General features: G+C 35.8%; 1 protein-coding gene across 1 annotated transcript in view; it reads left to right on the forward strand.

The window, feature by feature from the left end:
* Nucleotides 1-13,337, forward strand: part of QKI (QKI, KH domain containing, RNA binding) — an 88,738-nt gene that overhangs the window by 12,049 nt on the left and 63,352 nt on the right. The window contains exon 3 of the mRNA XM_015560025.1: nucleotides 8,701-8,817. Coding sequence (XP_015415511.1) covers nucleotides 8,701-8,817 — 117 coding nt within the window. The remainder of the gene's footprint in view (nucleotides 1-8,700; nucleotides 8,818-13,337) is intronic.

Below are 13,337 nucleotides of genomic sequence, written 5' to 3' on the forward strand. Positions count from 1 at the left end.
ATAGCTTCACAGATAAGGAACAGCTAAAGGAGTTCATCACCACCAAACCAGTATTATATGAAATGCTGAAAGGTATCCTTTAAGAAGAGAAAGAAGAAAAAGGTAAAGATACAAATTATGAACAACAAATACACATCTATCAACAAGTGAATCTAAAAATCAAGTGAATAAATAATCTGATGAACAGAATGAACTGGTGATTATCATAGAATCAGGGACATAGAAAGGGAATTGACTGACTATTCTTTGGGGGGAAAGGGGTGTGGGAGATGCGGGAAGACTGGACAAAAACCATGCACCTATGGATGAGGACAGTGGATGGGGAGTGAGGGCGGAGGGTGGGGTGGGGACCAGGTAGGGGAGCTATGGGGGGGGAAAAGAGGAACAACTGTAATAATATGAACAATAAAGATTTAATTTTAAAAAAATGTACTCTAGTGTGTACCAATCACATCCTGGGGGTGGGGATATTAATTCAATTGAGAAAGCTTAAACATAGTGGAGATAATAGTGGGTTTTTGAGCTAGACAGGCCTAGATTTAGAATCCTGACTTACCCCCTTACTGGTGTTAATTTGTCAACAGGTGCCACAATAATGCTCCATAACAGGCTATCCTAAAACACAGTGCCCTAAAATAACACAAATTGGTTTCTGTGCGCTCGAGTGTGTACTGTATGTTGGCTAAGGCTCTGCTGATGAGGCTGAGCTGAGGTTATCTAGGCTGGTTGCTGGTGGGTGTTCCTGTTGGACTCGGCTCCAAGTGCCAGTGGTTCATGGCAGGTCACTGGAGTGCTGGAGACAAGCCAAATTGCTTAAGCAAGTGTAAGGCTTCTGCTCTTGTCCCATCTATTAACATTCTTAGCTCAGCAATTGTCAGCGCGATAGGTTTGGCCCTCTGGAAATCTTTTTGTTTGGCAAAACTTGGAGGGGTTACTAGTGGCATCTAGTGGGTAGAGGCCAGTTATGCTGCTAAACATCCTACAATTCACAGAATAGCTTCCCACCACAAAGAATTAGCCTACCTAAGATGTCAGTAGTGCTGAGATGAGAAACAGCATCATCAGGTCCCCCTGTCCACAGTGAGAAGGAAGTGGGGTAGATGTTTGTGAGAATAATGAAGCCTGTCCCGTTGGCTTTGAGCACATGTTCCTTTTCTAGAGTCTGTGTTCTTGTCTATGAAATTAGAAGGTCTGGCTCAGAATTGTTTGGAGGCATCAAGATAACAAACGTATGGTATCTGATAGAGCACTCAATATGGTTCCCGTGAGTGAATAAGAAAAATCCTGCCCTTGAAAGAGCCCACAGTTTTATATGAAAGATAAAAGATATTGCATTAAATCATTTAATACTTAAGTTTATCATACATTCATAAAGTGACAGACACGAATGAAGATAAAAGTTATACATAGGCCATCAAACGATAGTTTGGCCCCTTAAGTTAGTAAGGACTTGTTTGTGTCCATGGAGCGCTTATAAGCAGTGTGTGAATGGATTTAACTCTGACTGATATAAGTAATGATGTTATATTTCAATGAGTCAGTAATAACAACAAATATGTCATTAAATGTTCCTGGGTATCAATTTTGAATTATTGCGTAATTGTTTTATAGGATCTACCAGAGTGGTAGATAAGTTTCAAATATGGCAAGGTCTAGCTATTAGATGTTAGTTGTTCTGTGTATACATGAACAGATTAGATTGCTAAACTGTTTGCTTGGGATGTGATATGAAATTGTAGTGAGACTTTTCTCAGATTTTATATGAAGATATCTGTCTTTTCTGATGTTTGTAAAGTGGGTTTTAATTTTGAATGATTTTAGCCTTGAAAGGTATGTGTTGGATCTTAGGCTATTATGATGACATGCATTGTCAAAGGTTTATAAGTTGGATACATTTCTGTTGAAGTCTTTTTCAAGCTTATAGGATCCAAGCGTGGCAACTGTAGTAATATAGATTTATAATGTTATTCACAGTACTGTTGTCTCGTAATAATACTCTTTGTTGATAGTGGAGCAAGAGTTTTATATTCCCTTTTAAAGGGTTTTCCTGGGTTTGCAGAGAAAATTTCGCTAGTTATAGCTTCTGAGGTAGCATAGGTTTATTGCTGTTTTTTGTTTTGGGGGTGGTTTTTTTTTTTCCGTTTTTAAAGATTGTCACCTGCAAATTGGCAGATAAATTTAGTGAAGGTCATTTTCGTTACTTTTGGTTTTGGTTTTGAAGTTTACTTTTTATATCACTCTGCAAAAGTGTATTGAGAGCCTTCAAAGTTTAATAATGTTAAGAATAATAAGCCTTCTCAGAGTCTTAAATGCCGATACTTTCTTTTTAAAGTAATATATTTTAATATTTAAAAAGCTAGCATTCAGAAGGACAAATTAAAAGATGAGGTTAGTTTTTAGGGAAAAATTACTGCTTATAAGCAAGTGTTTTCAGCCTTAGTTGAGATACAATTATGTCTGATTTTTCTATCCAAAACGTTTGCTAAGATCTGCTCTGTTAAAATTACTGTTGCAAAAGATTTATAAATCAGTTAGATACCTAGTCCCAGGTAACTAACACCCATATCTTTCAGATTCTCACTGACATAACAAAAGTAATATAATACAAACTTGGAGAGAAACCTGCTTCTCAGTGCTGTTTATATTTTGGAAACATTGAGGTGTTTGTTGGATATTCAGGGTAGGGGAGAGGTGCTGGTCTGCTCTTGGCCCACCTGAGAGAGCAGTGTCTCATCACTAACAGTTGTTCTCTTAGCCCCGCCCCCAGCACTGGCAGTGACACGGGCTGTGGAGCAGTGGGAGGTGATACCACTCTTAAGTTGACCACCCATCTTGGTGCCCGCTTTATTAGGTGACCTACATTTATTTTGCGAGTGAAAAACTCATCATTTATGCCTTTTCTTGGTTTGAATTTGGTGAGCAGACAAGTACCGTAGTTTTTGATAGAACCTGCCTCAGTGCACCCTAGAGACATTGAAATCAAACTTCCAAATGAGAATCTTTGGAACTGAATATAGTTACTTATTTCTTTGGGAAAGTATATTGTATGTCTTAATAATAAACCCAACTCTTTAGAACAAAAGAGTTTATGTATAGATTAGGGACTTCTGAAATCTAGTTTTGACTCCTGTAGAAAACTGCTTTTCCCAAGTCCAAGAACAATAGCGTTAAACAGCCTCCCTAGCATAAGTCTGTCCATTGTTCTGTTTCACATTGGCATGATAATTTTTCTTCATTAATTGGTGAGGAATTTATTGAGCTTAAAATGTGTCTGTTTTATTGTTTGATATTATAGAACAATGATCGTTTTGATTAGTTTCTTTTTTATTTGTATGGCTATTTAAAGCAGTATAAATTTACAATTTTGAAGGATAGATAAAAAGAAAAATAAATTTGCAAATTTATTAGGATCATGAAGGCTAAGGAGGAGATCTGAGTATAAACTAGTGAAATGTTGGTGTCATTCTTCCAGAAGGTTGTGTGTGGCCTATGATAGGCACCTGGCATCGGAATAAGAGACATAATCCTTGCTCTCATGGTGCTGTGATAGCTCCAGGGCCTAGTCTAAGGCAGTGGCAATTGAAATGAAGAAAAGGGGACAGATTAATGAAAATCTTAAGATTTCCTAGTCTGCTACCTGTGGAGGCTAAGAATGAGAGAGGGCCTTACTAGTGGTGCTGTTCATTGAGAATAGAGACTCTAGAAGAAGACGGTTTTATAAATAACATTGTAGAGGAATCAAGAGGAAGAGATGATAAGCATACCATAGTAACAGAATGTCATTCAGTTACAAGCCCCTGAAAACTGAGTTGTATTGAACGAGGGTAACGTAAGACAGTTATCAGGAGGTCAGGTAGTACTAAAATTTGTGCCCAAAACTTGTCACTTTCAGAGCTGAATTAATAATTTTGTAGCAATGTGTGAGACAGGTAATATTTATGCAGCAAAACTTAGGAAATCAATTTCAGAGAACCTACGCACTATTTAATGAATGATCAGAACACATATTTCAACTCCTTGACTTATGGGTCTGAGGTGACACTTGTAAGCTCAATCTTGAATTAAATAATTATATTCTCCTCTTTCTCTTTTTTGAAGTTATACATATTTGTCATTGAAATATTCATATAAATGGCTCAATTAAGATAAAAAGGATGTATATGATGCTTATGAAGACAGTGATCCCAGTCCATACAGACAGATGAAAATACTGAGAATGGCACGGTGTGGTTACATAGAAATAGTGTAATGATATGTAATGGGATGTAGGTGAAGAAGACATTACAAAAACAATAACTGAATCTGAAGAGGGTTGGTTTTTTTTCTAGTTCTTTTTTCTAAGAGAAATAGGAACATCAGTGATGAGAGAAAATCATTTGATCAGCTGTAGGAGGCCAGGCAAAAGTTTTTATAAGCTTTCTACTAAACATTTTGAATGAGCAACAAGAATGAGAAAACTGAATGTGAGTTCTGATGTGACCAGGGTGTATGTTCAAGGTCTTTAGGAGAAAGGCATTGTACTATGCTGATTAATCTAGGTGTTCTAGGATTTGGGCTACTTTTGTAACCTGTCGTGTATTAAATATAGATTATAATGGTAACTGCCTTCCAGGGTTACCCTCATTAAGGGACTTAATGCATGTAGAGTTGCCAAGCATTAGAAGCTGGCTCATACCAGAACACTCATTAATAAAACATACTTCTACATACTCAACACCTAAGAAATAGAGACTGACATGGTCTTTGCACTCATGATATTTCTGTATTGAAATAGAAAGTGGAAATCATAGTTTTGTTTTTATGACATTATCTGTCATTTGGAATTTATCCTGAGATCAGTCAGCCAGGCTTAACCATTTGAGAAATTTCTGAAATGTATTAAGAGTTCTTGTGCTGCATATGACTTAGTGAGTGATTTATTACTAGTAGATGCAAAAAAATTTTATGATTTCTGTGGACATTTTTTAAGTTGTATCATTCAACAGTTTGAACAAGTATTAGTTTCTTCTATGTGCTGTATGTTGTGTGAGGTACTGTGAAGTGTAAAAATAAAAAATAAGAAAATCAGGTGCTGGTTCCTGACTTAGGAATGGCCTGGCACAGATCATGGCATTCCATGTGATAGGGGTTCTTTGAGGCTGGATACAAAGCACTCTGAGATGGTTACTGTGGAGGAGGAGAAGAAAAGGTACAACTGTCTAGAGCAGAGGTCGCCAACCGGTGGTCCACGGACCACTGGTGATCCGTGAGGTCCGAAAGGTTGGCAACCACTAGTCTAGAGGTAAGAATAAGAAGGAAATCACAGAAGAAACGTGAGCTCAGTATTGTGTAATGAGAGACATTTGACATGGTTGGTGAGAAGGAAGGACAGAAGAAGGTGTTAAAGAGAAAATTTCAAAGTACCTGCCATTTTTAGAGAACAGTGAATTGCTGATGTGTCTGAACAGAAAGGTGGTAGCAAAATAAAGGTTTGAAAAGAAGTTTAGAATCTTTTAAAGGGTTTTGTGTGTAATGAGAGTTTGTATCTTGAGCTGTCATATATATTGTCATATACTTATATCATCAAACTCTTGTTGGTTTTTATTGCCTCATATTTTTATTTTAGTTGTCTAGGTAATTTTTCCCTAAACACTTGTTATATAGCTTCTAGACTAGACGATATTTTCTTATTCACCTGATTTTTTTAAAAAATGGTTTTAGATTCTTTCCCAATTATGTTTATACTCAAAAGATGATTTGTCATAATTTAGGATATCTAAATTCACAGTTGTCAGGTTTTGGTTATTTCTGGTTACTGTTTTCCCCCTTTAAGCTGCTGGTGAAAGTGCCTCTTCTTGCATAGCCAACAGAAGATGTGTATAAAGTTCACATATGTGAAAAGTTCTGCAAAATGATTCCTATACTAATTATTAGGTAGCATAAGAAGACATATTTGGTTGCTTATCTATAATTAATTTTAAGGTAGAAAAGGAATAAGACATTTGTCTCCCCCAGATGAAGACATTTCGATATATTCATTCTGGTACTTTTAATTAAAAACAGTTGAATAGTCCTCACTTAATGTTATCCATAGGTTCTGTGACTTTAAGCAAAATAAGGAATAATGAGACCAATTTTTACCATGGGTTAATAGATATAAAAAAGTGCTAAGTTCCTAAGGTATCTCATCAGTGTTACAGAGAAACAGCACTGAACAAGATGATGCTATTGGAGCACCTGCGGTACTGCTGAGTAGTCATCACTCTTCTCTCACTTACACACCTCCATAGGACATGCTCACTGCTGTTAATTACACTTGAAGTGGTTCTTTTTTTTTTTTGTCATTTGCTAAAGTAAAAGGCTTCATCAACAAATATACATGTGTGTGTTTCATACCTGTTATGTCACTTAAGTGATAGAATGTAAGGTTTGTAAGGTATCTAACTGAAATTCACTTTAGAAATACTAAACACACTGTTTAGAAACATTACTAATCTGTGTAGAAAATAACCCAAAGAAATGCATATTTTTACAGAATAATCCAAAGTTTTAAGCAGAAGTTACGCTTTAACATTTCTTAGAAGTATTTCACTGAAATGCTTTTGGTGATCCACTTTTTTATTAGTTACCTGTTTTGATAGCCTGTCACAGGAAGTTTTATCTTAATTATAGATATCTTAAAAGGTTAATGGAAAAACTTACCATAATGCTTTGTGTATTGTCATTGGTAGAAATCTGTTAATTCTATTTAAAATGAAGTGAACATCAGTGAATAACATTAGACATAATTGTTGTTAACCTCTTCTTTAGGCATAAATGTAGGTGAGCCGTGGAAAGGTCTGTACTTAAAATCTAGGGCTAATGAGTGTCTTTTTTCTTGCTTGCTCTTTGGGTGTTTAAAGTTGCAGTTAGCCCCGGTTGTATGAAATTATTATTTTTGAATGTGTTGTGACATTGGTTTAATTGCATGAAGCTGCAGAACTAGCATGATAAATCAACACAATGAATTTTAATGCAAGGCAAATGATATTAAATTGGCTGCAGTAGACAAAGCAGCTGCGATGATTAATTTTTTCATTCTCTGCTTACAATATTCTGAGGATGACCTTGACAGTTTCTACTGTATTAGAATCCCAGTGGTGTGCACTTTAATACACTTGAGCTTTGTTGTTCTTGGGTAATAAAGATTGGTTCATTTTTAAGGTTACAAAAATTTTGTGTTATAGATGTAATATGTTGGTTTTGACTGCTTTTAAAACATTGCTTATTAATAAGTAATAACTGTAAGGATTATTTAGCTGTGGTGAAGCCTTTTTCTATAATTCTAATTCCATGGTTCCAGCAGAAGAGGAAATCTTAAAAGTAGCAAGAAGAGGAGCAATAGTTAGGTGGATGAGAGTGCAGGGCTTTAGGCTGGGTAAAGAGGTGAAGTACTCTCTGCTGGGGAACTAGGAGGGATCAGGGATAGTATGTAGAGGTGGATCAGGCACATCTCAGAATTGGGGAGCTTGTAGAGCTAGATCAAGTGCTTAGAGGACAGTCTCAACTTCGGATGGAAAACGTTGTATCAAAATCTGAGGGAAGAGGACTTTCTTCCAGCTGTCCTCATGCATGACCCATCTTTGATTTGTGAGTCACTTAGGATGTGGGGATGCTGGTCAGCAACTTAGTGAGCAGAGTAAGAGCCATTGAGGCACAGAAGACTGAAGAAGTGCCCTAGCGTCAGCCTTGTGCCCAGTGAATTGTAGCATATGACTTTTATGTAATGGCATGCCAGCAGTGTCATATGCAAGGAAAAAATAGGAAGCTGTATGCATACGAATCATTACCTTTGGATTTTGTGGAAGTGATGGTATTTTATCTCATATGCAGACTATATTTGAGTGAGGAAAATTTACTTTTCAGTTTTCAGAGTTAATCTGTGTCTTGCTTTCCCCACTCTCCCTTTGAAAGATAAACTTCTGTATATGAAGGCTAGAAGTTTCTGTTGAGGGATGCTAATTCTTTATTTATGCAATTATTTTTATCACTCCCCTGTCCATGAAAAGAGTTAAACCTCCTTGCAAAAATAGTATAAGTTAAAGGTAGAAATGGGAAAAATAAATAAGTGTATAGGTATAAAACTTGTAAGGAATGTGATGAAAAAGCATTTACTTTCAAGACTTAAATGTCTAGTACAGGGTGGAATCCACATTTGGCCACCAGAGCAGAGTTCTGACAGGCAGCTCAAAAATATGGTCTCTGAACAGCTGCTTGAGAGAAAGTATAGTTCGTTAGATAAGTAATCAGAATTTTCCCCAAGGATTTTAGTTAAAAAACAACAACAGATATTATTTAACATAATGAACAGTTCCCTGAACACCATCATTACAGAGTTTTATAAAAGACATTCGCATTCTTGTGTGGTATCTAAGATTTTGTTATATGCTTTGGTTTAGATTACATGTTAATGGACAGTTCAGTGTAGTACCTTTTTCAGGCAAATGTATTGTTCCTAATTTATAATTTGTATTAATACATATGAAAATTTATTGCTAAACAATGAGCTATTATAACACCCCTCCCCAAAACTTGGCAAGAAATTTATAAGGACTCTTAACTTATTTCAACTTACTATTAAAAAGTATTTCATTTGCACAAGTAAATATATATTTTAAAATAATTTTAATATCTATAAATTCAAGCAAGAGAATAATGTATGATGACTTTTTTTCCCCCCAGTTTAATTTTGTTGGGAGAATCCTTGGACCTAGAGGACTTACAGCTAAACAGCTTGAAGCAGAAACGGGATGTAAAATTATGGTCCGGGGAAAAGGCTCAATGAGGGATAAAAAGAAGGTAAGTTTTTAAAAATGGAGGCAAGTCTTTCTGTGAATAATTTAATTAAACTTTTGCATTCTAATAAAATATCAGGTTTTTTATGTATAAAGCACTACACATTATTTCATGTCAGAAGCATGAACATTTTAAAGGCGGTGTCATGATTTTGCCCTGCTAATTATCATTTTTCATTTAGCCAACTAAATTATCACTCAGTCCGTCTTCTTAACTTACTTTGGTCTTTATAATCGAGGAGCTTCCAATTTGGGAATTAGTAAAACTGTAATGTATATATAAAAGTATGTAACTAAAACTGGGAAAATCTAAAATATTTGAGATTTATATGAGAACAGTCAAATAAGTTTGCATGTATGTCAAATCATTTGTAGAATTAGTAAACAGAAAAAGAAGGCTTCTAACTAGCCTCAGTTTGGTTTCATCAACATTCTGTGTTGATCACAAGTTTTCTAGACATTTTACTTTAAAGTATACTGTGTCTGGTTTTTGTTTTTCATTCTACCTCTTGTTTTTCTAGTTTAATTAATAAAGACCTAACTATCTACTGTAAATACTGTTTTTAGGGAAGTTTTATTTGCCTAGTTTCCTTTTGTTGAGTGAATACTTTTGACTTTTTATTTGTGTAGAAAATGTTTGACTTGTTTTTTTTAAATAACCTAGATTTTATTGCCAATTGATTAAACTTATTGTTAGGAAGGGTGGTTGTTTTTCGTTGTTTTGATTTTTTTAACACATTGCCTCGAGAGGGCTATCAAATGACACCTGTGGTCAGCTTATGTTGCAGCATGTGCATTGAATTGCTTTGTGGAGCTCATGGAACCAACACCAGACCTAAAAGGTATTCTCACTTGATGCTGATATGCTGCTTTTCTGAGCTTCCCAACTCGTTTTGTTTAAGCTCTCTCATTGACCAAAATCTCAATCACTCTTTTCTCCCTGTAGGTAAAATAGTAGCTAAAAAGTTGGGGGTAAAAAAATCCTCATTGATATTATCTTTTAATCTTACAGCTTTTTTTTTGTCATCTGAGTTTAAAGATACTTTAGGCAAACTTGTGAGTTCCTCTTCAGTATATTTATGTGTATTTAAAACATTTTATTAGGATCTTAAGTGTTAGATTCTAGATTCTGATTCAATTAGGTGACATGCATTTTTGTGTTGCCATGCAGTTTTGGTTCCCACGCTTGCACTTAGGGTTGCATTGGCATTAAGTAGTGCTACTTTCATAGCCTGGTCACAAGGAGATGAAACCTCAACAGCTGAGGACAAGTAAATCTTCACCAAAAGACGATTGTTTCTGCTAGTTTAAAAAGCTACTGTTATCAGGCAGTTAACAAAACATGTTTTTTTCCTCTTCTCCACTTCTGTTAATTCTGTCCTGCGCTTATGGCACTGGTGCACACATAGACATTGTGGACAAGAGCTTACAAGTGTGTAGTGAGATGCGATGAGTCTGCGTGACTAGGATTGAACTTGTAGCCTGAAAAGCATTTTCTGCTCTCTTTGGCAGAAGAACAGAATGGTTAGGAGAGTGAGTTCTGCAGCCAGATCACTTAGGTGTGAATCCTGGTTCTGTCACTTCCGTTTTGTTGGACAGATTAGTTAATCTCTTCATGGTTTGTAAAGTGGGACTAGTAATGTCACTTATCTCTTAAGGTGGTTGTGAGAGTTCAGTTAGTTCTAAAACACTAGGAACTGTGTTTCAGTGTATAGTAAGTGATCAATTAATGTTAATCATTGTTCTTAATAAGTTTAGCTAACACTGTTTAATAGTACATTTTGTGTTTAAACTCATAGGTGTAGTTTTTTAAACTCTGGAAATGACAGTACTTGCTGTTTTGTGCCCCTTGAATGTCCTATATTCTCATGGCTTTTCTATTCTGTGTCTCCGGTTGTTGGTGTGTCCATATCCTGTCTTGTATACTTTGTTCTTAACCTCAAGTAGAAGCAATTCACACATTTTATTTATTTTTAATTTGTACTATTGTCTACTAAAATTTATTAAAGCTTACAGAATGTACATGCAGGATAATATTAAAATAGGACACCAAAAATTGGCTATAGATTACATTTTTAGTTTTATTAAAAGCTACAGGTGAACATACCTTGGGCATATTGAGTTAATTGGAATGGCTTCCATATGTTCGGTATTAGCATCGGTGAATGCTGTGAAGAATTTATAGATTTAGAATACTAGGAGTGCTTTATATAATCTTAATTTAAATTGATTACACATAATAAATTAACCAGATCATCTTGGGGTATGCTATAGTTTATTTATTGAGCTGTTAAAAATGTTAATAATAGTAAAGTCAAAATGGAAAGTACTACTATTTGTTTGTTGCCTGTTATTTTGAAAAAAGACAATGACAAACAGATGGAGACAAAAAGAGGTATTGATGTAAAGAATAAGCCTGGTTGAGATATATTTCTGGTACTTCAAAGGAAAGTCCATTGATTACTTTTTTTCCTATAGAGTTGTCAATTTATGCCAAGTGAAGAAAGCTAGAGATTAAATATCATTTTATTTCTTATGATTGAAATGCTATTTACTGATCTGAGTCACAAGGAAATGAAATCCTTTACTCGTCGGGTAAACTCAGTAGTTATGGAGTATTTCTCTGGTGTTTGATGAATGCCTGCCACATGGTAGGAGCTGGAAAAAACTGTCGGGGAAGGAACACATGTTTCATTTAGGTAGTACATGAAGGCATAGATGTCCTCCTGCCCTGACACTCCAGATCCCCATAAAAGATTTCGTAAATAGAGAAAATTATAAACCCTATGTGCTTTAATTCTATTGGGAAGATAGTACTGTATCTTCTAAGCTGCTGGTTTGAAGCAATGGAATGAATATGCCACTTCAAACTTTATTCTCTTGTATTGATATTACTTTAGTATTATTGATGGCCACAATAGCATTGATCTTGAATAAAATGGAACTTAAGAGCAGGAATGCAGTCGGACTTCCTGAGAGGCGTGGAAGCTTGTCTGTGCCAGTCAAATAGGGCACTGCTCATCTTCAGCAGGTGGACTGGGCTTGTCTCTGACATTAAGTATATGGTAATGGGGTCTGCAAGTAGAAGCCAGTGTCTTATGGATAGTCCTTTTGAATTATAGTATACTCTGTATCATGAATTATTCTAAGTACTTTACACACATTTAATTGATCTGAGTTTTATTATTTCCATTTTGTAGGTGAGGAAACTGAGGCTCAAGGTGGTTGAGTAATTTGCCAAAGGTCAGCTGCCAAAAAGGTAGCAATCAAAATTTGAACCTAATCTAATTATAAACCATTTCTAAGAGTGAAATCAACCTAAGAAATATTAGAAGAACTTAAATATTGAGTCCTCTAAACTTTAACTATGAAGTCAGTGTGATTCCTTTTTGGGACCACAAATAAGCTTTTTGTTTATTCCCTCAGTGATAATATATTTTGAAAATTTTCTGTGCATCATTCTTTTTATTTTCAGAAATCCTTCCTTTAGACAGGATTTAATCCCTTGTTTATTGATGGGAAACAAATACTGAACAGATTAGAGATGCTAGAGAAGTAATTTTGAGGACAGAAAACGATTGATTTTTTTTGTAGGGTGTTCTTTCTTTTTTATAGTTTTTGTAGGGGCCGCATGAAGAGCTGTGGGAAAATGTCGAAAGAATGGTCACCTTCAAAAAACAGGTGGCAGTCAACTAGTGTAGCAGGTGAACACATGGGTCATTAGAATGGAAGAATGATGTGTACACAATTAGATCCTGGATGAATTATTGTGGAGAACGGTTACTACAGTGGTGAATGAAGTACACCGTTGGAAATCTTTAGGAATGGTCTTCGTCGGGAACACTCTTTGGAGACTTTTCTTATCCACATCCATTAGTTTTCTGAGACCCCCTGTCATAAACAGGACCTAAAAGCCATGCCTGTGTTGGCCAACGGTGTTGATGGGTGAAATGTGTACAGTTGATTAAAGCCAGTTCAGTCAAATGTTGTGTCTTCTGGAAACTCCCAGTGAGACTCAGCAATTCCAGTTAGAGCTCTGTGCTTGAAGTGAAGGAATGTGCACTCAGAGGGTCATTTGGCCCTTCAGGGCTGCTAATCACAGTGCCAGATGGTAGCTGCTGCTGCACAGTGTGCAGTGTCTTACTCACACCATCAACAGCCTCAGAAGATAGTTTTACGCTTCCAGCCATGGAGGCGTGAGGAGGAGAAGTAACTTGCCCAGCCCCTTGTTTCTAAATAACAACTGCACAAAATTCAAACACATGAGACATTCAAACTGTACAAATTATTCTCATGAGATTATGGGCTTTGAATTTAATTCAGTTTTTAACTTTACATTTGTTTCCTAAATATATTTACCCATAGAGTCTCTTTCTAAAGAGATGTTTCTATAACTTCTTTTTTTTAATATGTTTTTTATTGATTAAGTACAGAGAGGAAGGGAGAGGGATAGAGAGTTAGAAACATCAATGAGAGAGAAATATCGATCAGCTGCCTCCTGCACACCCGCTACTGGGGATGTGC

Source organism: Myotis davidii, unplaced genomic scaffold (genome assembly GCF_000327345.1).
Source record: "Myotis davidii unplaced genomic scaffold, ASM32734v1 scaffold1494, whole genome shotgun sequence".
Classification (NCBI taxonomy): Eukaryota; Metazoa; Chordata; class Mammalia; order Chiroptera; family Vespertilionidae; genus Myotis; species Myotis davidii.